This window comes from Mesocricetus auratus, unplaced genomic scaffold (genome assembly GCF_017639785.1).
Source record: "Mesocricetus auratus isolate SY011 unplaced genomic scaffold, BCM_Maur_2.0 Super-Scaffold_100008, whole genome shotgun sequence".
In the NCBI taxonomy this organism is placed as follows: domain Eukaryota; kingdom Metazoa; phylum Chordata; class Mammalia; order Rodentia; family Cricetidae; genus Mesocricetus; species Mesocricetus auratus.
Genome location: NW_024429192.1, coordinates 43,800,091 through 43,824,670, shown reverse-complemented (window position 1 = coordinate 43,824,670; position 24,580 = coordinate 43,800,091). Strand labels below are relative to the sequence as shown.

Below are 24,580 nucleotides of genomic sequence, written 5' to 3'. Positions count from 1 at the left end.
GCCTTCCAAACTTAGCAATTGCCCTTGAACTGCTGATATCTTACATGCAAATGGACCAATATGATGTTCTCAAGTAAAGTGTACACAGTCTTTTTTTCTTAATTTCTCTTCTACTGCTTTGCATCTGAGAATTATTTTAAAGGTAATTGGGGAGAAGGGGAAGTTGTATAACAATATCTACCTATGCACTAAGGCCATCTGTCTATACAGGGCATGTGGGGAACAGGGTATTTGTTTCTGCTGTACAGTTGTGTACTTGTGTAAGATCAGGCGTTCAAGACAGGGAACCAGGTGCACAGCTTCAAAGATTGGGCTACCCTTCTTCCCCACCCCCTGCACCATCAGGCTTCTTTCCTGGAAGTGGACATTTTAGGTAAAGAGTGTTTTTTAGACAACCCTGGCCTATTAATATAGAATGTCAAAGGCATTTTTTGAAAGAGAAGTCAGTAAGAATAATGGATGAATAGGTAATGATGAGAATTTCAGTAATAGAAATGTGACATACAGAAAAATCCTCTGACTTTTATTTTTATTAGCATATATCAACTGTCCAAAGTAAGGGGATCTTTGTGACACTTCTGTAATATACATGACTTACTTCTATAATTTCCTTCCTCTTACTTTCTCTCCTCCTTTCTCTTTTTAACACTTCTCTAGTATATTTTTGTCTTAATTTTTAACTTTGATTTGTTTGCTGGTGCGTGTGCGTGCGTGCATGCGTGCGCGTGTGTGTGCATGTGTGTGCACGTGGGCAGGCTCCAGCACATGTGGAGGTCGGAGGGTAACTTTGGGTGTCAGTTTTCACCTTCTATATTGCTTGAGGCAGGGTCTTTCTGTCATTCAAAGCTGCATTTGCCAGGCTAACTGCCCGAGCACCTCTGGAAAAGTCCTCCATTCTCACTCCCATCTCACATAGAGCATTAGGGTTAGAGACGTGTACCACTCTGCCACGGGTCTTCACACTCATGTAGCATTGCTTTACCCACTGAGCCATCCCCACAACCCTTATTTTCTTAACAAAGAGTTACATCTCTGCTTATAGATTCAGTGCCCAAATTCAGCATTTTAAACGGTATACAGCTAGTTTGCTCAGTAGCATTTGAGAAGGTCAACAGTAAATATTCTGAATTATTGACTCATCCGTGGATGCCAGAAAACAAAAATGAAGATTCATTAGAATGGAAAATCCAGTGATGGGCTAGGATTCAATCCAACAGGTCATCAGTTTTGGTTTCTTAAAATGTAAACATTTTCTCTTCTTCCTTCCTGCTTTGCTAGGGATCTGCAGTGCAGGTCAGACACCAGCTGAGGTGGTGACACGCCTGGCCTTCCATCTTTAGCTTGGCATCTTGATTAGTTTGGGAATGATACTGAGGATTACTTGGAAAACACATCCTGAAGCATTCCCCAGTGCTAAAACACATCTCACTATTTTGTTTAATTTATAAAGCTTCTAGTCTTGGGTGTGATCAACGAAACCAGAAATAAAGGTATCAGAACCTGTGGCTATTTTAACCACAGGAAATAGATAAATACACATGTTTTGTTCTAAAATTCTTCTTTTTTAAAAATCATTTCTGTTTCACTCCTTGAAGTTTTGGGAAGGCCTTCAACACATTGGAGTTGATTTTACCTTTTAGGCATCTCTGAATTTATTGTTTTTCTTCCTTGGAGGTCACTATTGACAATTGGACATTGATAGTGCCATTCACAAAGCCTTACTTAGCTTATTGTTTGTTTAAAGTGATTGTGTTATTTATCACTGAGGGGGAGATGTTTATGGAAGCTGATGAAGTCAACAGGTGGCACCCATCCATTCTGCTTATTCTCTCTTGATAGATTTTTTCCCTACATGCAAATTTAAGTCAAGATTATAGATTCAGCTCATTTAGATTCTAACAGCAACTTACCACCACTTATGTAGAAATCCTGTTCAAAGAGTCTAAGAATCCTCACTGTCTTTTTCCTTTACCGAAAGGAGAGTTTCCACAAAAGTCTGTGTGGGAAAACAGTCCTAGAATCATAATATACTTTCAAGTATTCGGTGCTCGTCAATGACCCAACTCCAGGCAGCTGGTTAATTTCAAGTGGTCATTGACTTTTCAATGCTTGCTTTTGGGGCTGTCCCAAACTAGACCATGTAGGAAGTTCAGATTAACTGGAATATTAGAACATAGGGTTCCCAGAGGCAGGGAACGTCTCAGCTGTGCCTACCATGACTCAGAATTACTTAAATCAGTGCCCGGTGGATACTGAACACACAACAGGTCATTGTTGCAACAGTAAGTAAATCACATCCTCAGTTACCAAACTGTCTCTTTGTGGACCAAGTCTAATGATGACTTACAAATTACCAACTACAGTAAGACAGTGCTAGTTCAGTAGTGCCCGATCACACCTGGAATAGGGTGGCATCTTATTCTAAGGAGACCTCGAGGGGCGCTTTAGTCTAAGTACCTGTCATAGGGGAAGTGGCCTTGAACATCTATCGTGAAATCCACTCAGAGTAAATTGAAGGAATCAGAGAGCATTTGAGGCAAGAATGGCATAAATGAGGACTTGGCAAAGAGCCTTGCCCTGATCCCTCATGGGGAGCTTAGATATTTAAAAAGCAAACTCGGTCTTGGTGAAGTGTAGTTATCTTTTCAAAATAGCCAAAATCTTTGTAAAACATGGGAATTGCTGAATAGAAAAATTTTGAAAGACCACTTCAATTCTTCATGCACAAAAATAATCCATGAAAATAAAATGAATGTTCAATAACTCTCCTTTGATGCTATCTACCCAGGGCCAGAAGCAAGACTGAAAGTCATGCTGTAGACGGTGTGAAATCATCTTCTTCATTGCTCTTAGAACAATTGTGCTCAACCTGTGGTCTGCTGGCCACTGGGGGCACTGAATATCAGATATTCTGCATATTAGATATTTACATTTATATTTATATTTACAATTCTGAACAGTAACAAAATTATAAAGTAACATCTAAAATAGTCTTATGATTGGGGTTGCCACACCATGAGGAACTATATTAAAGGGTTGCAGCATTAGGAAGGTTGAAAACCACTGCCCTAGAGTAACTGCCTTTCACATAATGTGGTGCCCATGCCACAAGCAAGTCCAAGGTATTAGGAAAATTGTACTAAGAGAATGCATGTGCTGCCTTTATTGCCGAGAGAGAGATAGAGATACATAGAGAGAGAGAGAGAGAGAGAGAGAGAGAGAGAGTGTGTGTGTCTTTATTGCAAGTGCTAAGAGGTCTCTCTCTCTTGTAGGAGGGAACAGCCTTATATACAGGTTTACAGCACAGTGGAAAAACCCCAGGTGTAAGACAGTAAGCTTTCCTCCTGCTGGATGTTGATGTCAGAGGGTCAAGGCCAGGGCAGGAAGCCAGGACTAGAAAACAGGATGCACTTAGACTGTAAAACAGGATGGACTTGTTGACTGAACAGCGACTCACAGAGACCCCGTGGGGGCTGGAGCCCATCAGCATACAATGTTAGATAGTTGTGGGGATGGGGAGTTCAGGGAAGCAGCATTGGCCCTACTCAGTATCAAAAGAAACTGCATTCTGGTGCAGGCTGAGCACTGCTAGAAAATCAAGCATAGGCTAATTTACTACCATGATTCAGCGTGTTTCATGACTGGCACTCACCTGTCTATCCTCCCGGAGTCAGGCTTTCATAAATTAGAAACTGTATGCTTGCCCACCCCCTTGCTCTTCACACTAGCCTCTCACTAGCAGTGATCACATGTCCACAGAGCAGACCTGGGGAGCAAGTGTAGCCATGGCGTGCTCCTGAGCATTTAGCCCTTAACCTCTGCATTTTAGCATCAATGGTAACTGTAGTCTAATGTGGAAAACAAAGAAGGTAACTAAGTATCTTGGTTAGTTCTCTGTTGCTGTGATAAAATACCATGACCAAAAGCAATTTAAGGAAGCAAGGCATATTTTGGTTCACAAATCAAGGATATAGTCCATCATAATAGGGGAGTCAAGGCTTCCCACAATCCATTGATCTCTGCATTGTGTCTGGTTGTGGTTTCTTGTGGTGGTCACCATTTTCTGGAAGGAGAGGTTTCTGATGAGGGCTGGTAGCTTCACTTCCCTGTGGGTATGTAAGGATAGGATTCAGAATGTAGTAAGGACTTACATTGGTCTAGCAAGGTTCTTTTCTAAGGTTCGGCATCAGGCATGATTTCCTTTCTGCAGAATGGGTCTCAAAAACAACCAGACAGCTGTCTGCTATCACCAACATGTGTGCACCACTTATTGGACATTTAGGGAATCTTTGCCATGCTGGTCTTTGTTGTGGTTCATGGGTATTGCATCAGGTTAAGACTAGTCACTGCTTGCCTTCCTTGGCAGCTGATAAGTCTCTTCGAGTAGAAAGCCAGATGACAAGAAGGAGGTTTTCAGGTTAGATCCAGATGGAATTATCCAAGCCAGGGACTCACTTTATCTAAGTAATCGATCACCAGGCGCTTGTCTCATAGGGGTGATAGCCATCCTGTCAAGTTGGCAGTCAGCACTAAGCACCACACTAGATCCAAGATCATTCCAGATCTCAAGATCTGTGGTTCTAGGTTTTGTCATCTACAAACAGGAGAGTTGAATGTTAATACTACTCTTCTCCAACCCCAGCAACTTTGGTTTCTCTCCCACTGTGTACACATTCTACACATGTGCAGAGTGACAGTATTTTACTCCTGGCAGCACACACACAGGCCACCCACATTATGAGAGTATCCAAAGTCAATCAGAAAACTTGTGGGAAAAGAGGCATCCTAATGGCATGCCTTATCCTCTAGTGTGGAAGGCGTAGCTCACAGCAAAGCTCCATCCCCATGTGGTTACACACTCTTCCCACAGCATTTCCGCTGCTTAGATTCATTATCAGGAAGAGAGTGAAGTTCAAGTCAAATAATTAATCAAGTCACCGATCTTCTAAGGGTGACATTAGGGCTTTTCTGCCTGATTTTTGCATCAGTTTTGTTCACGGGAAAAAAAACCTATGGAAGAAAAGGATGCCCAAACATTTACAGAGCAACAGAGTGGTATGTTGCAAATCATATTTGGTAAAAGAAACTCTGAAGTTCCATAAAGCTGAAAAGAAAGGCCAACTCAAGTTCTGTCACCTTTGGTGGTACATTTTTACGGAATAAAAAAATCATGTAATTGATAATCGGTGTCGACCAGCCAAAACCCTAGTTATAAATTGTGTGGCTGGAGCAATCCTTTGCAGTCTTTCTTCTGAAGAGATGAATGAGAAATTTGTACTCAACTCCAGCATAGGCTTCAGTCTCCTGTTACCTGCTTTCTATACTGAGTGACAGGCGCCACCTGCTGGCCAACAGAAGCATTCTAGTAGTTATGAGTTGCTTGATTGGCTGCTGCTTGACAAATTAACTGGATAATTATTTTTCTGTTTTCTAATATACTGAGGCAGTACTTTTAATACCATTGACCTATGAATCAAATTCTGTGCAATTTAGAAGTTTCTAATCTTCCAGTTTTCGCCTCCCTTAGTTTTAACTCACAGCTTAAATTTCTATATTCCACAGTATAACAAGGATGACTGCACATAGATTTAGTTTTAGTTACATTTGATTCAGCCTTTTTGGGGACCACATTAAAATACCCTTGGCCATTAAAAGATGAATAACATTTTCATGTTGTAAACTAGCCCACTGTATAGTTACCTTTTACTTAAAAAATGTATCAGTTATTTTTATTTTATGTGTGTGTTTGGGGGGGGTTGCCTGCATGTGTTTCTGCATAACTTGCACTGGGTGCTCATGGAGGCTGGAAGAGGTCATTGGATCCTCTGGAACCCCAGATGGTTGTGATCTGCCATGGTAGTGCAGTGATGTTGCGTTGCTTATGTGTCCTCGAGGCTTTGTGACCGATGACAGTAATTTGTCCGGCCTGACACAGCTTCCTTCCTAGATCTGTTTCTCCCTCTTTGCCTGATCCCACATTTTCACATGCTCCTCATGTCCACACTGCACCGCGAGCTTGGTGTCTGCCGCTCTCTTCCGTGGTGGCCTGTGCCCTTTCTCTAGTCCCTGGTGATCTCAGACTGGTGCCAAATGCTGTGTGAAATCTTTGTCCACTCCTGCCCTGGAAAAGCACCCGTTTTTCTTCTAGTCTCCTCGTCCTTGGCTTGTAATTCTTACAGCACACTACAGCTCCTCCCTGCCATTACAGATATCAGATCCACCTCCTTCATTGGATTACAAGCTCTTTAAAAGAAAGGGCTCGTCTCATGTTCTCTTGTCCACATTCCCAGCAACACCTAAAACTGGGTCTTTTGAGTGATTGGTATTTACCAAATGTTGTGGAGGACAGAATGAATAATTTGATATGTTCATTTGATAAGACTGAGTGTCCTACACAGGTGAAACTTCCCAACTTCTGCATTACCTGTTACCAGGGACCAAATTTTTCTTACCCTGGGTTAAAGTAGGGTGATATATACTGAAGTAGAGTTCACATCTATATTCCATTTGTCTATTTTATAGTCTTCCCGCCAAATGGTCAGTCCTCATGGAATTCCATGCCTCCTGAAAAGGAAAGGCAGCAATATCTTCCTGTTATTTCAAAGAGCTCCTATGGCCATACACAAAAAAATTGAACTTAAATAATCTGGCAGTTCCCGTGTTGGTCATTGTCACTATAAATGTTGAGTAAAGGCGGCTTGCGGGACTTTTAGCTGTGTTTTTGAAGTTAGAATGAAATATCTGAGTAGAACTTTGTAATGGAGAATGTGAACACATTTTCCCATCTGGAATTTAATCTTTTTTAATGTGCCATTATTGTGTAGGATGCGGATTTCAAATCTGTGTTGCTACGGTGACAGATGCCTTAGAAAGTGTTCTGATTTATCACGAGTACTTTCCAACCTCCTTATATAAACATCCATGTTCTAAAATTTATGGCACCTAAAGACCCTTGTCTTGCAAGAGGCTATTATACTCATTGTAGTTGAAATGTTTTACTTTATTACTCAGGTTACAAAGAAAGATCTCATTTCTCTATGGTGTTGCATTACTTTTCCAACATGGAAAATCAATGATGCTTTCACATTTGTAGGCACCAAGTTCGAGCATAATAATGAGAGGTTAGAAGAATAGCTTCATCCAGAAGCCCCCTGAAGGCAGGCACAGTGAGCTACCTTTGTGTTGGTACACTTCTCACTCCCATGCCTGGCTCACTGTTATGTACGATAGATTAACATCGGAGGGTGGTCCTCTCTCCTCAACTGGAGTTGACCTGGTCAAATTATCTTCTTTTTTAAGATTTTTCATTCAGATAATTAAAAAAAAAGATTTATTTATTATGTATACAGGGTTCTGCCTAATGTATACCTGCAGGCCAGAAGAGGGCACCAGATTTCATTACAGATGTTGTGAGCCACTATGTAGTTGCTGGGAATTGAACACAGGACCTCTGGAAGAGCAGTCCAGCCCCTCAAATTATCTTCTGAAGAAGCAGGTGTTAAACCTTCTTTCAGAACAGCAGTTTGTGTTTGCTTAACCTACCTAAAGAGGATCGGTAGCTTGAGAGAAGTTAGCGGTGTGGTGTGGTGGTGTGTGGTTTACAAAGCCCAGGATACACCCAACTGCTGGATTCATAAATAACCCAACTTTTTCCCAGGAGGTTGGGACTAAGGCCCATTACCTATTGCTGTCTGCTACTGGGATTTCCAGAAGTGACCAAATAATGATACTGAAGGCTAAGATGACTTTAAATCCAGAGGGGAATATGTCCCCTTTTGGAGGACAGAAAAAGCCTTGACAGCTGTGTGCCGGCATGCTGTCCTACACTCCTCTCTTTGCACGCCAGCCAGTCACTCCTGTCCACCTCAGTAAGGATGAGAGGAGAGGTTCAGGTGTGCGGCCTCAGATGATTCAACAGGAGACAATACTCATTTAAATTCTGGCACATATATACCTGTTTGATCTCTGCCTTCCTTAAGCACCCAAGCCCTATGGAATACCAGCTCTCAATTAGTGTACAGGCTAATCAAGGACTGTCAGTGACTCCCTGGCATCTTGGATGTACTTGGGAGCCTGCTCCCTGGCTCAGCTACATAAAATGCTGGTATTTGGTCTCTTTCTGAATCATACTTCTTCTTGCTCCCCTCTAAGGGAAGCCCAGGCCTCAGAGCCTGCAGCTCTGGGCACAGTGTCCCTGTGTCCTTCCTGGGGAGATGGGATCTTGTTTCTCATCTTGTTTGGAATTATTTTATCTTCTTACATAGGACCTGAATTTAAATTTTAATTCAGTTCAAGGATCTGGATTTTCTTGTTGTGTTGACTTTGAACTTGTTTTTACACGTAGTACCACTGGCTTGTGAATCCTTGTTGAACCTCCGACGTTGTGTTTTGTTGATCTATGGTCTGTTCCAACTCTATAGCCTCAGGAAAACGCACACTGGATCCCACTCTGGTTCTGTTTCCACCCCATGGCTTTACCAGCAGGTGCATTTGACCCTTTAGCTCATCTTCTCTGACCAGCCCCAGCCTCCCTCACAGGATGTGGAGAGGGGCTGCTGACACCTCAGGACCCAGCACTGCAGGAATGGAACCACCTCATGTGGAAATACAAGCTAACAGTGACTTCTGTTTGAGGACTCTGTCAGTTCTAGGTGGATTTGGAAGGCAAAATGATCACTTGAGCTTATTTTAGTTATTGAAAGATTTTTTTTACATAGATGTTCTTTCTCCCCCAACTCCTCCCATCTCCCTACCTACCCAATCATGTTCTTTCTCTCTCTCTAAAAAAGAACCCAAAATCTAAGAAACAAACAGAACTACAAGACAACAACAATAACAACAATAAAAAACAAAACAAAAACTGCACCGAAACAAACAAACATAGGATTTGTTTTGTTTTTGCTAACTACTTCTGGAGCATGGGACCTGTCCTGGAGTCCATAGTTAATATGCCTAGTGACATTCCGTTGGAGAAAACTGTCTCCTAATGACATACTGCTACACCCATGGGTCAATGCCTTGTTCATGCCTCATCGGAGAAGCTGCCGCTTGTTTCTCATGATTAACACAGAGACCCACATGGATGATGTTCGGAGTGAGAGACTTTGGAGCACTCAGTCGTAAATGGGATGACTTCATCAGACCTGTCCCCTCAAGGCTCAGGGATATGGAAGAGGAGGCAGGAAGATTGTTGGAGCCAGAGGTGGTGAGTGACTCCAAGAAAGCAATGTCATTCAGACATAACAGGGCTGATCCACGCGAGCTCACAGAGGCTGTGACAACACACACAAGACCTCCTTAGTAGCTTTTTAAGTAGGAAAAGGAAGCAACAAGTGGTGCTGAGAATTTTGGCCTGTTTGAAGTACAAGTGAATCTCTCTGAGGACCTTAGGAGAGGAGAAAGAAATTAGAAATATATATGAGAAAAACATTCAATTACTTTTTGCTACAAAGGCGCCCTTTCAAATTCAAACACACTCTCCAGAGATATCACAGCTTTGAGAGGGAAATTTCTTCAAATGCTCACTAAGGATCAGTCACAAATGAAATTCTGTGGTGTACTGTTTTCTTCCAGATCTCAAGTTCAGTAAATTTAGTCAGAAAGTCACTGCAGAAACACGAAAGCCTTTTCTCTACAGTCCTACACACCATTAACAATACCATCAAAACACATACAGACACCATCAACACAACATCACACAGACCACACACATACACCATCAACACACACACACACACACACACCATCAATACACACACAACAATCCCCCCCCACAACAGTAGCACACACTATTAACACACATAGACACCATCAACATACACCATCAACACACACACCATATACACACAGCACACACACCACACTCTCCCCCACACCCCATCAACACACATACACCCTATCAACACATGCACACAGGAGGGAGTGTACACCAAGTGCACAAAACAAAAGTCTTGGAACCTTCATTTTGGGCTGTGTCCATCACAGATGTTCACCCCTCTCTTTCTGCCCCAGGGTCTCTCTGTTTTCTGCTTTCATAGATAACCCACCTGAGGCAGTGATTGCATTGTTGTTTGCAAGACCCTGAACTTGTAAGAGAAATGCAGTTCTCTTGCTGGTAGAGGTTATAACTACCATTTAAAAATAAATAGCCATATTTGTAAGATTTCTATCATTATTCGTTTTTGAAATCTAAAAAGATAAAGAGCATAAAGAGATGCTGTCATTAGGAAACAGCTATTCATTAGGTAACAGAGACAGAATTAGAAGTGGATTAACTACGCCAAAGAGTTCAGTTTTACAAAAGTGCAATCAAAGATGGGAAAATGTGTTCTTCAAATTAAAAATGAATATACATGATTTTAAAAGATAATTTTTAAAAATAATAGGGCAACCTGCCAACTGATGCTGAAAGCCATTGCTGGTTAGTGTAAAATGCTATTTCTAATTGGGACCAAAGGACAAGCTTCACTTAGTGCATTGAGCACATGAACAAGTTTCTAGTGTATCAATTACATGTCTGTGTCTGTTTCTGTAGAAGATGCTTCAGAAAGAAAGCGTATGTACTTTACTCTATCTTAACTCGCTAGCACGTTTACTCCTCTTTTATCATTTGGCTTTGGCTTTGTCCATTTACTTCTGTCACATTGGGTTTTACAAGAAAAATTCTAGATGCAAATCAGGTAGGTTGAGGAGAAGAGGTCAGTGAAATGTAAGAAAATCAAATAAATGCACATAAAACTGATAAAGGTAGACTTACACCTACATAATCACACAGTGGTTATGCTGGTATATATGTGGTAAATTCGTGGTTGGGAGAGATTTGACAGTGTTTCTGAACTATTTCTAAAAAAGCCAATGAAATTGAAGACACATAGCACACAAGAGTTACACCATTCCTGGAATTAGAAATTAAAGCTCGGAGGTTAAGATTCAAGAAAATTGTGAGTAGAAGGCAGGCGAGCAGGAGGAATGCAACCCAAATTCCCAAGGCTGTGTGGGCCTTTACTAAAAGACAGGAAGTGACAGGCAGCCTTGTTCAAGCCTGCTGGGTGCAGAAGGGGGCGTGGCTTCACTCCAGCTGCTCCTCCTCCTGTGCATGCTCCCTTTACTTTCATTCTACTCCTTGAAGCCAGTATAGTATCTTCTATTGGATTCCTGGGGGCTTGAAAATGTTCTGTTTGACCACAATTATTAGTGCTATTTTTTTTTTACTCAAAATGCTATTGGAAATTCTGCTGTGTTTTTCTTGCTTTTGTGTGTCTCTTGTCCCTTTGTAGAAACAACCCTGAAGTCAAAACGAAAGAGCAGAATTTATAGGACTCATAAAGTGTCCATTCACTCACAATTCTTGTTTAGCGACATGGTTAGTAATTCGGTTCCAGTCCCATTACAATAAAACTGTATAGCAAAGAATAATTATCCTTAAGTTATTATTAAAAATGTTGTAAACCCAAGTAATGTAATTGAGTCATATATTATAGCCAGGCTAGACTTGGTCCATTTTGCCATATCAGGAATCAGTTTCATTATAAAGGGTTGCTAACACTTGCTGGAAATGAAAGGGCATGGCACCATGGAAAATGCTTGCAAGTGAAGTAGTATCCAGCATGGAAGACAGAATCTGTCAAGCTGTGAATTCAGAGTAGTGTTTCAACCATGGAAAGATAGGCAGTGCACTTTGGGGCCATCAGTTTACCATACAATGGGCAAACCTTTACTGAACATCTGTAACTCCCTAAGCATTGTGCCCTGTGCCCCTTATAACAGAAGCAAGTGTGAAGTCCAGTCTACTGCAATGCATCCTTTACGTGTAACTGTAAGACAGTGTGATATAACCATGTAGATAGTGTCATGGGGGACTTTGGGTGTGGATGTAGCTGTAAATACACACCTTTTCCACCCGTTTCCTGGAGGTCCTGTAAAAGTAAGGCACACAGAGGACAAAGATGTAGACTCCATTTAAGCTAGGAAGTTTCTTCCAGATATTTCTCAGGGCTGCTTGAAGGAGTCAAGATGAAACAGGAGCTTCAAGGGAAAAAAGAGAAAGCAGTTAAAGAGACCCCAGCCAGAGCAGGACAGAAGGATATCAGCATATATGCACCTGCAGGGAAGGGCCAAAGTGGAGACGGAAAAGCAATGATAGCCATTGTTTCCAGTGGTAGGAGGGCATGTGGGATCCTTCTGGACAAATGCCAGTTCCTGGAAATAGGATACCAGGGATGCTCACAAAAGAACTTAAGGAGTTATGATCGACTATGAGAACTTTCTGGAATCTCACATTCTACTCTACTTTTCCTATGAAGACATTGGCCAAGAGGAATCTTGGAAAACCTAACTCATAACTATGTCTTTTTATAAAATGAACCAATGCAGCGATTTTTTACTTTGTAGCTTTAAAACAAGACATATTAAAAGTAAAAATCCATTATCTGCAGTGTTGTGTGAGCCAAAAAGCAGCAATTGGTTGTTCCTCAGAGACCTGGATTCGGGTGCTTTCTGAACTGAGACTAGAAGGGTGAGTGGGATTTAGTGGAAAGACAAGACTGGCCAGGACCATCCAGGCCAAAGACATGACTTACCTAACGGTGCAGCAGTAAGAAAGGTTGTTCCTCAGAGACCTGGATTCGGGTGCTTTCTGAACTGAGACTTGAAGGATGAGTGGGATTTAGTGGAAAGGCAAGACTGGCCAGGACCATCCAGGCCAAAGACATGACTTACCTAATGGTGCAGCAGTAAGAAAGGTTGTTCCTCAGAGACCTGGACTTGGGTGCTTTCTGAACTGAGACTAGAAGGATGAGTGGGATTTAGTGGAAAGACAAGACTGGCCAGGACCATCCAGGCCAAAGACATGACTTACCTAACGGTGCAGCAGTAAGAAAGGGGGCCGTGTAAACAGGAGGAACCCTGAGTGCACAAAGGAATGGGAGTGTTCAAGACCAGGGTAGACATTAGGAAACAGACCACAAGCCATGTGACTGTGGTGAGTTTGCATTACTCAATCAGAATTGAAAGTCCATATGCCAGGGAGACACCAGAGGCTCAGCAATGGTACTACCCAGGGTAACGGTTCTCCATCCTCACTGCATATCGAACCACTCGAAGGACATTAAAATAACACTGCCAGTCCCCACCGCAGAGAGTTAAGTTAGAATTCCATGTGTAAGGATGTGACCTTATTTCCAGGATTCTGATACCATGTATGCACATTTGATTGTCATGTTTTTTCCTTATTCTCCTGTCTTAATTTTACTTGTATTTTAGTGTAGTTTTATTTAATGTGTGTGTGTATGTGAACGCAATGGCATGTTTTGGCAGTAGAAGACAACTGTGTGGAGTCAATTGTCTCCCTCTACCTTTACATAGGTCTTGGGATCTAACCCTGGTCATCAGGCTTTCTTGGCAAGCACCTTTATATACCAAGCCATTTCACCAGTATTTTATATTGTATTTATTATTGCATCTATTTGTTTATTTAGTTGGAAGAAGAATGCCTTAGTGTGATTGACTCTCTCCTTCTACTACCTGGGTACTAGAGAACTAGGGTCACAGGTCTTGATGACAAACACCTTCACCCACAGAGCCTCTTCTGTATTTTAGTGAAAAGGGCCTCTAAAGCAGGTGGTAACCTTAACCTAATGTATTTTGAATTTACTGAAAATTAAGGTGAGGCAACTTACATAGCCTGTTCACTAATGGGGAGTAGAGAAGGTTCAGGAGCCAGGAATGCTCAGAAACTCTTACCTGGGTGTCTGTGCTGATAATCTACCAATCAAGAGAGACCCCAGAAGGTGCCATAAACGTAACAGATTCAGATTCACATTAGGAAGGGTGGCCTTGAAGGTACTCTGCCCAGAGCCATCTGAATCCCAGGCAGTGAGTTCCAGGTCAGGCACCGTGGTACCACATTGTGGTACCCATTCTCAGAACAAAGCAGCAATAACAACAAAAACAGTATCTAGAAGCAACAACCAAAGTATTTCTGTCAAAGGAGCTCCCTTCTCAGAGAGAACACTGGCTCCCCTTCAGTCCCTAGCCTGCCTGGGGATGCAGGGCCCGAAGGAACACTGAAGGAAGACCTAGACTCAAATAGTACGTAAGAACAAAGAGCATTTATTATATCACATACATGTGGGGTCATTATGATGACCCTTGAGAGGAACATTTAGGTTCCTTTTAAGCACAGCTAAGGGGAGTTTCAGAAGCAATTAGGTCATCTCACATTTAATTGGATAAACAAGCATCTGAGGTTTAGTCTTATTGCTTTTTGGATGCATCTGTATAGGGGCTGCTGGGTCATGTCCCTTGAGACACTGTGAAGCTTACATAGGCCCTCTGTTTTCTTCCTTGAACCTGAATGTAAGGGCCTTATAGATAAATGGCCCTTTGTTGGACACCTGTGTGCCCTTCTCAGAGAACTGGAACTTAAATTCAGCTGTAAAAAGTGGGAAAGTTTAACCCCTTCAGGCATATGGGAAGCTTCTGGTTACTGGGCATAAGACAACATCTCAGGGATGAGAGGCATAGTAAAGGCTACTTCATCCTTTCCAGTCCACTGAATCTCAACTCAGTGCTCCAGCAAGACAGAATGATGTCCTGGGTCAGGATGCCTAGAGCTCCGCAGGCAGAGAGCAGAGTGTCTCCAGAGAGGAGAGGCAGGAGATTATGGGATGCAGAGGCTGGACCCAGACAGGGTTTAATCAAGTGATATCCTGAAGTTGTCCATTAAATCAATCTGTAGTGCTTACTCAAGTATCAGATGCTTTTACACTAGCCAGATACCATCATAATAACATCTTTGCTGCAGAACTGAAGGTTTATGGGTAAGAAGTGTGATCCAGATACTTCATTAAGAAAGGAAGAATGCTGAATTTCTGTAATATGCCAACTGAAGGATTTTTTAATTATTAAATTTACTTTAATATTTTCTTCCATAGAAGCCTCAGCTTATAACAATGAGTAGAATCCCTGAGTTCAAGTCCTCCAGTCTTTCTTCAGCAGCCAAGGTAAGTAATTAAAATAGGATCCAGGGTCCAGAGAGATGGTTCAACTGTGGATAGCACTGGCTACTCTTCCAGAGGATCCAGGTTCAATTCCCAGCAGTCTCTGGGGATGTTCTGCCCTCTTCTGGCCTCTGAGGGCATTGCATGCATGTGTTGCACAACAAGCAGGCAAGACATACATACACATAAAATGAAAACAAAAATTTTAAAAATCTCAAAAGTTTTAAATAAATATGTGAAGCACTCTCCAGCCATCTGTGTTACATTTCTCACATGAACTTCCTCAGTCACAGAAGGAAGCACTAATATATTTTGGCTGACACTCTTTTCTCATTAGACTGATACATATTCATTAGCAAAAACTTAGGAAATAAAACATAAATAATATGTAAATCACCCATTATTTAAATGGTTGGATACAATGACAACTCCAATTCTTTAAGATATTCTTCCATGGTTTCTATGGGAGAGACAATGGTTTAAGCTATGGAGATGAAGCTACCTAGAAGTAGTCTGTATACATAATTCTTGAGTATGAGTGTGTGTTTATTGGGTATACATGTGTGTACAGACATGCTTATATGAATGTCTGTATGCTTGTAAAGGCCAAGGGACAGCTCTAGTTGTTATCTCTCAGACATTATCTGCTTTGTTTTTTGTTTGTTTGTTTGTCTTTTGGGAAACTGTCCCTCATCTACTGATTAGGCATGGGTGTGTGTGTGTGTGTGTGTGTGTGTGTGTGTGTGTGTGTGTAGTTGCTCATGCATGCACATGGATTCAGGAGGCTACATCATGTGTCTTGATAAACCACTCCTACTTTATTATCTGAGACAGGGCCTGTCACTAAACTTGGAGTTTACTGATTTGGCTAATTATCTGGTCAGCAAGCCTAAGGATGCCCCTGTTTCTGCCTCCCCAGCACTGCATCTGCCTTTTTATGTGGATGCTGTAGATCCAAACTCAGGCCTTCCTGCTTGCCCTCTCCCCTGCCATTATTAACTGATCATACGGCTTAGTCAACATAGATGTGTGGTGATATATTATGACTTATTTAAGCTTGCCTGAGGATTCAGAAAGCAAAGTTAGTTTCAAGCTGTAGAGATCAGGCACATACCTTTAATCCCAGGACTCAGGATTAAGAGGTAAACTGATCTCTGTTCAAGGTTACCATGGCCTACACAAGAGTGAAGACTAACAGAGATCATGTCTTTGATCTCAGCACCTGGAATCACATGCCTTTAATCCCAGCAGTAGGAAGGTAAATAAGACAGGAGCAATGTCTTAGAGCTGGCTCAGTCTCAGGATTCTCCAGCCATACTGAGGAGAGTATAGCAGTCTGGGATTGCAGTTTGAGGTCTAATGGAGCCAGGATATCCTTTCAGTCTGAGGTAGAGGTAAGAGCTAGTGCCCGGCTGCTTTGCTTTTATGATCTTCAGCTTGAAGCTTGAACCCAATATCAGTCTCTGGGTCTTGATGTATATATTTTATGTCTTGGTATTTCTTCACATTTGCTTTAGATATTGAAGCATTTGCTTCCAGAGTGTCCCGTTAGTCCTTGTTGTTGTTACTTCCATTTTCTGTATTTCATATAGGAACCAAAAACTTATGAACCCAGTATAAGTTGGAATGCTCATGAGCTCATAACCCTACCCCCTCCTTTCGTAGAAATTTACCCAGCTCACTTGTAGCTGAATTGTAGAATCAGGCATGGGAGCGATATGTTCTATTTGTATTAAATTTGGTTTTCCTCGATGGTAGCCTGTCAGTCACTGAAGGAAACTTGGAATGACAGAACTCTACCCATATCCTACCTGCCCCTAGGTCCCCAGTTCTTTTTGTCTTCTAGAAGAGACCAGACTCTATCTAGGAGGGGCACATACTCTCTAGTACCCTTAGCACACATGTCACTCACAGGTTGCAAAAATATACAGCAGGAGCAGGATGCAGGATTCCGGATGGGAGATGCGGGATTGGCCCAGAAATGGGAACTTACCTCAGCTCACATGCTCCAGGGAACAAAGGGCAAGTGCGTCAGGTCTCCGCATTCAGCCCCCCTCTGCCACTCTTTCTGAATCCACCTTTGAGTGAACCATTACTGAAGTATATACTCGCTAAAGCGGCTGTCCAAAACCTTTGATCTTCGGACTTCTTATGAGTGTGAGCTTCCCAAATGGTTGAGGAGCAGAGAAAAAGCTTCTATGAAGTTCTCAGGCCCAAACTGACATCTCTACCATCCTCTGCCCCACGAGGCTCAGAGCACATCATGGAGGAGGTGGTAGAAAGATTGTAAGAGTGAGAAACAAGGGAGTGCCTTTGTGAATCCGTGTCTTCTGAACATGGTGGCACCCTTGCACTCATCAACTCACAGGAGCTGAGTTTTACATGCATGACCTGCCCAAGATCTAGTCAGCCAGCATTCTGCCATGGATGAGGGAGGGGCACGTGAGTGCTAGCCCAACACTGAGGCACTAGTAGCAGCAGATGGCTGTTAGGGGAAGGAGAGTCCTTTTCTTCAGAGGTGTGGATGTGTCCTATGGATAGTGCCACACACAGCACATATAGGCAGCATTAGTGGGGCTCAGTGGATTTAGGGGAAAACAGAAGATGAGATTGGAAAGGGGGTGTGTCTTAGTTACTTTTCTCCTGCTGTGACAAAGCATCATGACCAAGGCAACATGGAAAAGAACCCTCAGGGGTTCGCAGTTCCAGAGGATAGTGAGGTTGATGGCTTTCATCACAGGGAGCATTGCAACAGGCAGGGAGGCATGGCTGAGACAGTAGCTGAGAACTCATGTCTGATTCACAAGGAGGGAGAGAGGGAGGGAGGGAGGGAAGTAAAGAAGGAGGGAGGGAAGGAGAGAGAGAAAGAGAGATCAAGAATAAGATGAGAGTGTAAAAAAACATGCTAACTGGGAATGCTGTGGGCTTTGAAAACTGAACTATATGCCCATATGTGGACCATTCTCATTCCAACAACTACAGCATGTACTGGCAAATCTGGGAGAAATCGGAGGTCAGAAATAGGAGGTGAATATAATCAAACTACATTATATTATATAAAATTATGATTCAGTGCTATGGGAGAAAATGGTAACTCATCATAAATAGTCAAACTCCATCTCATAAAATTATGTCTTCTTGTTTTTCATTAAGGAAAAATCCAAACTGGGGAGAAGGGGGCCTTCAGTGATAGACCGAATTCAAGGCACTCCTCCTTCATCTGGTGAGCTTTTGTCCTGCCAAAGAGGCCAAAAGAGAAGCACAGAGGATACTGACTCTGATGTGGAGTTTATCTGCATGACTAAGGCTCCGAAGAGGACCATGAAGGAGAAAGTGAAACATCAGCAGCCAAGTTATGCGCCTGCTCTGTCACAAGACCTCAAGTCTGGGGAGGCATCTCAGGCAGGTTTTTTTTTTCTTTTTCCTTTCTTTTCTCCTATTCACAAAATGTTTAATAACTTCCTTGTTCTGGAAATAGCATCTGGTAAAGGTTTTGCTTCATTTTCAAATCTTTAGCTCACTCTAATTATGGGATGTACATTGCAACCTGTGTTTGCTGGATAGAGTCCCAATTTCTATTTTTTCCCACCAATTCTCTATCTTGGAAGAAAAGCTAGGTTGCTAATATCAGCACAACGTGGAGAGTTGAGCTCAACCAAGTGATGGGAAAAGGTCTTACATTTGTGTCGTTAAAACCACATATTTTATATCCTAAATATAGAGATTAACTTAAATGTATGTGTATGTAAAGCTAATATGAAATGAACGTATTTTCCTCCTGCTTGTATATACGCAGACACTTCTGTAGCTTTAGTGTGTGTGTGTGTGTGTGTGTGTGTGTTTATCTACTCTGTATAATCTTATTGTGGACCTTTCAACAAAGTGCACATGTGGCTCTGCCCTCATGTGGCTCCACCCTCATGTGGCTCTGCCCTCATCCGGCTCCCTATAGAACAGTTTAATACTCTGATAGACAAATGGCAACTGTGTCAGTGGCAGCTGCTTAGGCTTTTGGCCTGTATTGTTTTGGGAGAGTTTTACTATCTTCAGCCTCCAGAGTAGCTAGGTTCAGATGTTCCTCTGCCTAGCATGTTTGGAGCATTTTAAGGAATTTATTTGTGTTTCTATTTGTGTGGATGCATATTTGTCTGTGTAGAGGTATACCATATGTGGGTGGGTACCCACAGTCTAGAAGGGGATGTCAGATACCCTGGAACTGGTGTTATGGGCAATTGTGAGCCACTGGATATGTGTGCTGGGAACCAGACTCTGGTGCTAGCCATGAGTAACAAGGAATCCTAACTGCCCGGCCTTCTCTGCAGCTTCTGTTACGGCAACTGTTTGTGACCCGAGAGCACTAGTGCTTACAATCGGGGAATGTAACTGAGTATAACAAGGATGTCTCCAGGGGGATATGTCCCTGCTTTTTCGAATTCCATTCAATTAAATTGATAACGAGAGAGGCAGAGCATTTGATCCACAGATGAATACCAAGCATTTTAAGGGGACAAGCAGTGGTACCACGGAGTCATGGAAGGGAGTGGGAGTGTGACCTGTACAGGACTCATGACCATGTTAAGTCTTGGAAGTCTTGAGGAAGAGTTGCATTGCCCTAAAAGTAGCAAGGACCCACTAGAGTTTTGTTTTTTGTTTTGTTTTACACTGAAGAGTTGCTGTTGAGATTTTTTTTTCCAGAAAGGTTAGTCTGGCCTAATATAGAAGAACAGTTAGTAGAGAGTTGGTAAGAGAAGTCTTGGATTCTACTCTCTTTGGCCACAAAAAAATGATCTGTGGGCCTGGGTCACTTGCTTGTCAAGAGGTAAGAAGCCCATTCAGCCAAAGCCAGATGCAGGGTTCATCTCCCACGTGGGAGAAGCACTGCTTTGCTTTGCTTATACTGCATGTCACATGTCACATAGCATCTGATTAACTCCTCTGGGAAGTCTGACCTCCTCTGGGAAGACATGGGATTGTTCTGCCAAATGAAAGCCTTGCACTGCCTTTCCCTGCATTGGCTCCTAGAGACACACACTGCTGTGGGGAAGGGATGCGCAGCACTGAGGCTGCTTTTGGTCTCTCTCTTCTTTATATAGGCAAAGCAGTATTCTATCCATCGGTTGCCTACATTGTGTACCAATATCAATACCAGGATGGAATGGGCAGAAGTCCCTTTCTGGGACTGATAACTGGTGCATGGATTCTGTTCCATGGTTATGATTAATAGAGTTGTCATGAGCCAAGTGGTTCAGAGGCTGCACCAGAGGAGAAATCATGGGAGTGTGGTCTAGAACGATGGTGGTGGAGGTGGTCACATCCTGATTATATATTGTGGTACTGAATGAGTAGAGAGATATGACAAGAATGACAACTGAATTTTGAGCTACTTAAGCTGGCTCTACAGGGGGGACATCCATTGAAATAGGAAGTGCCAGAGAGCAAATGACCTGTGGAGAGGAACATGAGTTCAGCTTAAAATGTGACACTTGCAAGGGGAAGAGTCGCACATGTGACCCTAGATTTAGAGTTGAGGTCTAAACAGGACACGTGAGCTTGTGAAGTGCTGACACATTTGAGTGAGTGGGGGTGAAGGGTACATGAGAAGGAGGCAGACAGGGCTGGGAAGGTAACTGCACAGACTGTGAAGGACTTGCTAGTGCTATGAGAGGAGGAACTGGGAATGTATTTCATCGTTAAAGCCAAGTGGGGAATGAGATTCACAAAGAGCTGGTCAAGAGAGCTAAATTCCATAGGTCTGAGAAACATCCTTTTACTTAACCGGACTTAGGCATAGGAATGATATGAGGAAGACTTGCTGTTGCTCCTGGTGGAGTGAAGAGGGCAGGGGCCAGATTGGGACCCATTGGCAGATGGAGAATCCTCAGATGGAGGCAGATGTTTGTCAGTTCTTGAAAACTTAAATTATTTTGGTTTTGGAAGACATATTTATGTAAATCAAACATGGGGTAGACAAATCAGGAGATCATTAATTCTTTATGAGTATTTAAAACAAAGGTATTTTTTTTGAAAAATTGTATTGTAGTTGAACTTTACATGTACCTACTTGAATGATTATGTCTTTCCATTTCTTGCTGCTTTTTTTGCATGGTCTGTTTATATAGATTGTCCTTGGTTTGTGATCCCTCTTGCCTCTGCCCTCTAGGTGCTGGGCTTGTAGATGTGTGTATGTTGTCATGCCTGGCCAGTCACATTTCTGGAGGGCAAGGATCAGTTGAATTTTTCCTGAATTACCCTGAAGATATAGTCTCTATGAAATAAAGTTGTGTAATGTATTCCATTGATTGCTTCTAACCCTTGCATAATTTTTTTGCTATTTTAGGTCCCTTCATGGGAAACAAAGAGCAGGCAGAGTGAAAACCTTGCACAGGAATGCAAGGCATTCGCGGAAGTTGAAACTAGCAGTGGAGATCCAGCAGTAATCCTGGTAAGACTAACTTCATTGATGAATGCACCTTATGACGCTTTCACATTCATAAAAATTGAAGGTCTGTTAGATGTGAGTAGTGAAACATACAATTTAGTCACTTGGAGATGAAGGAGCATGTCATAGAGACATTAGCAGTTATGTGTGGCTGCATGAACCAGTAAATCTGTAACTAAACTCTAGCCCATGACTCCTTTCTTCTTCGTTACCAGACTGAGAGAACTTTGACACAGGTGTCAATGTATAAAAATCCCACATAAGATTTGAAGAGCATACCAGATCCCCATACCTCAATCCAAATCATATGCAATTTTAAATATGGACTCTTGTCAGAAATTGTAATTCTTTTTTGATATTTGGTCGGTATTTATTGTCTGTCTATCTGTCTAGTTTGTTGTGCTCAGGACCACTAAGTTGTAACATCTGTCCCTGAAATATAATTTTGAATTGACTTAAACTAGATTAGCCAAAACCACTTTCCTCTCACTGCACAAATATTGCATCATCATTCTGACTGATGGTTGGCATCAAGCATCTATGTATCTCGGTAACTGTGGAATCTCCTTTATTCACTAAGCCAAAGACAATCCTTTGTTGTTCAGGATTGAGTCAAGAACTGGCCAAGCCATTGACTCCTCTCCTGTGAGGCACTGTTGAAGATACTGCCCATATGTTACATAGCATCCCTTTATATTCATGAAATGTGTAAAGTGTAATTGGCCCAATGGGAAAAAATTCTTCTGAATTTATGTCCCTTCATGAGAACATTATTGAAGTAAGGCATACAACAGGACTGTAAGGAGGTTTTATTTAGGAGAAAAATATGGAAAAGTTCAGACGGAGCCCCATCAATTCCCATGTGTCCATTTTCCATCCCCAGCTGTGATCACCTTGGCCAGTTGGCTTTCTCCTATTTGTGTGTAGGCCCTGCTACTTCCAGGCATCACATCAAGCACATTGCAGCTGTCTTAAGAAGCAATTGGAAAAAGAAAGGAAACACATTGAAAAGGAGTAATTTCTATACGGGAGCAGGAAAACAACAACACCAAAAACAAAACAAACAAACAAACAAAAACCCCTTCATATCAATGATAAGGAATTCTAAAATCCAGGACATTTAGAAAGTAAACATAACAGCCCTTTCAAAGTAGAAAAGAGAGCCGAAATTAACCGGAAGTTGAAAAGGAAGGGAGAGCTACCAGCAGCGTTTTAACCACGGAGCTCTGTGATGCACACTTTGACACAGCTGCACCCGTGACTGTTAGGAATCACTACTTGTTTTGCAGAGACATCAGTGCTTTTGATGGAGTTGTCACATTGTCACCTTTCTAAACCATGCACAAGCTTTTAGTAAGTGCTTATTTACAAATTAGCTATGTTGTTTTTGTGAGGTTATTTGTCAGGTTCTGCTTTTTGTAGGTGTGAATGTGATGTGATCTTAGCAGGGTATTCGTTTTCAAACTCATATAAGTAATTAATTTACATAAGTGTGCATTATCGAGATGAACATTAATTTCTGTTTGGCCATAGTTGGAATAATTCAACTAGAAAATAATTACCTATGAATGCTTATCTGTTCATACTTTCTTAAAGTAAAACAAAACAAAACAAAAATAAGAAACAGTTTCTTAACCCCTAAGATCCTTCACAGTTATTTTTTAATTGCTCTGTATGTGTGTGGATGTGGTGTAGCAGATGTGTGTGTGTGTGTGTGTGTATGTGTGTGTGTTTATGTCTATTTCATTGGGATGCTCTGCTTGTTGGAGATAAAGGAGGAAAGCAGTCACAAGAAGTTGTTGCTTAAGGAAGAAAAATCAGCTACAACACCAGACACCCATCCTTCACCTGCCATGCTACTATGCATTATTTTGGTGAGCTTAACTGAATGTAGAACCTAGTGCCTTATTCACAGGTACAATAGACTAGGATATGTGATGTGCTCCATTCACTCGGAGAGTCCTTACCTCATGCCTGGCTATGCTTTACTGTACTGGTTTCATGTTGCCTGGGAACAATTTTATTCTGATTAGCATATTTTTTCTTGACTGTGTTAATAATGGCTACCCACCTGCCTCTAGAAAAGATGCATGTTCACCTTAGGGCACTTAGTTTTCCTCCTTTCTGGCTTTGGGTACCTCACTGGCTCTTGTATTGACAGGTGTCCAAGCTCAATAGTAGCATCGCTTGCCTCTTGCATTCATATTTGATTTCACCAACGCTTATTATCTCACACTGCTTATTATTTCAGCCATGGAATCATTTTTTTTCTTCCAAGTCACCTTGATGCTGTGGCTCAGTATCCTAACAGCTTCATCTATTATCCTACGTTCTTCCTCTTTCCTGCCCCGAAATCTTCCTTTTCCTTTTCTTTTTTTTTATTAAAAATGGATTTTTCTCCCACACAGTCTATTCTGATTATGGTTTTTCCCTCCTCAAACTCCTCCTCCTACTTCCTCCCACCTTCCCTTCTATCTAGATCCACACCCTTTCTATCTCTAGTTAGAAAGCAATAGGCATCTAAGACAAAACAAAAATCAATTGGAGGAGGACTAAACAAACTAACAGAGGAAAAAAGAACCAAAGAAAAAACATGAGAACACAGATGTAGATACACACATCTGCACACCCAGGAATCCCTTAAAAACATAAAACCAGAAGCCGTGATGAATACCCAAAGGATCTGTAAGGTTAAAAAAAACCACAAGCTCAGACACAACATTTTGAGACAAAGGACTTACAGACATGCTGTTGAGTTTGTTTCGTGTTGGTCATCTACTGTTGGGCAAGGGCCCTGCCCTGCCCTAAAGAGTGATTTTCAATGTCCTCCTTTTCTTATGCTATGTGTCACATGTAACATACTGCCAAGATCTTGGGCTCATTTGCCTTGTCTGAAGTTGCTTCAGGCTATGTCGACTGTTGCCAATGCCACAGCAATTTTTTTAGTTTTGATATTAATTTATGCTCAGCCTTTCAGCCATTGTGGGCCATTCATTTTCTGAAGCCATGCAATAAAAGTGTTCTTGGTTAGTCCTTGTGCATTATTCAGCACCGTGGAAATTTCCAACTGGGACTCACTAAGCTTAAGGCACTTTCTAGACATTAAAAAACTGCCCTGAAAATAATGAGAGGCTTTAAAAAA

General features: G+C 41.9%; 1 protein-coding gene across 1 annotated transcript in view; it reads left to right on the top strand.

Moving 5' to 3' along the window:
- Positions 1-24,580, top strand: part of Morc1 (MORC family CW-type zinc finger 1) — a 167,369-nt gene that overhangs the window by 111,909 nt on the left and 30,880 nt on the right. Inside the window, exons 18-20 of the mRNA XM_040750317.1 lie at positions 14,934-15,002; positions 18,153-18,401; positions 21,337-21,441. Coding sequence (XP_040606251.1) covers positions 14,934-15,002; positions 18,153-18,401; positions 21,337-21,441 — 423 coding nt within the window. The remainder of the gene's footprint in view (positions 1-14,933; positions 15,003-18,152; positions 18,402-21,336; positions 21,442-24,580) is intronic.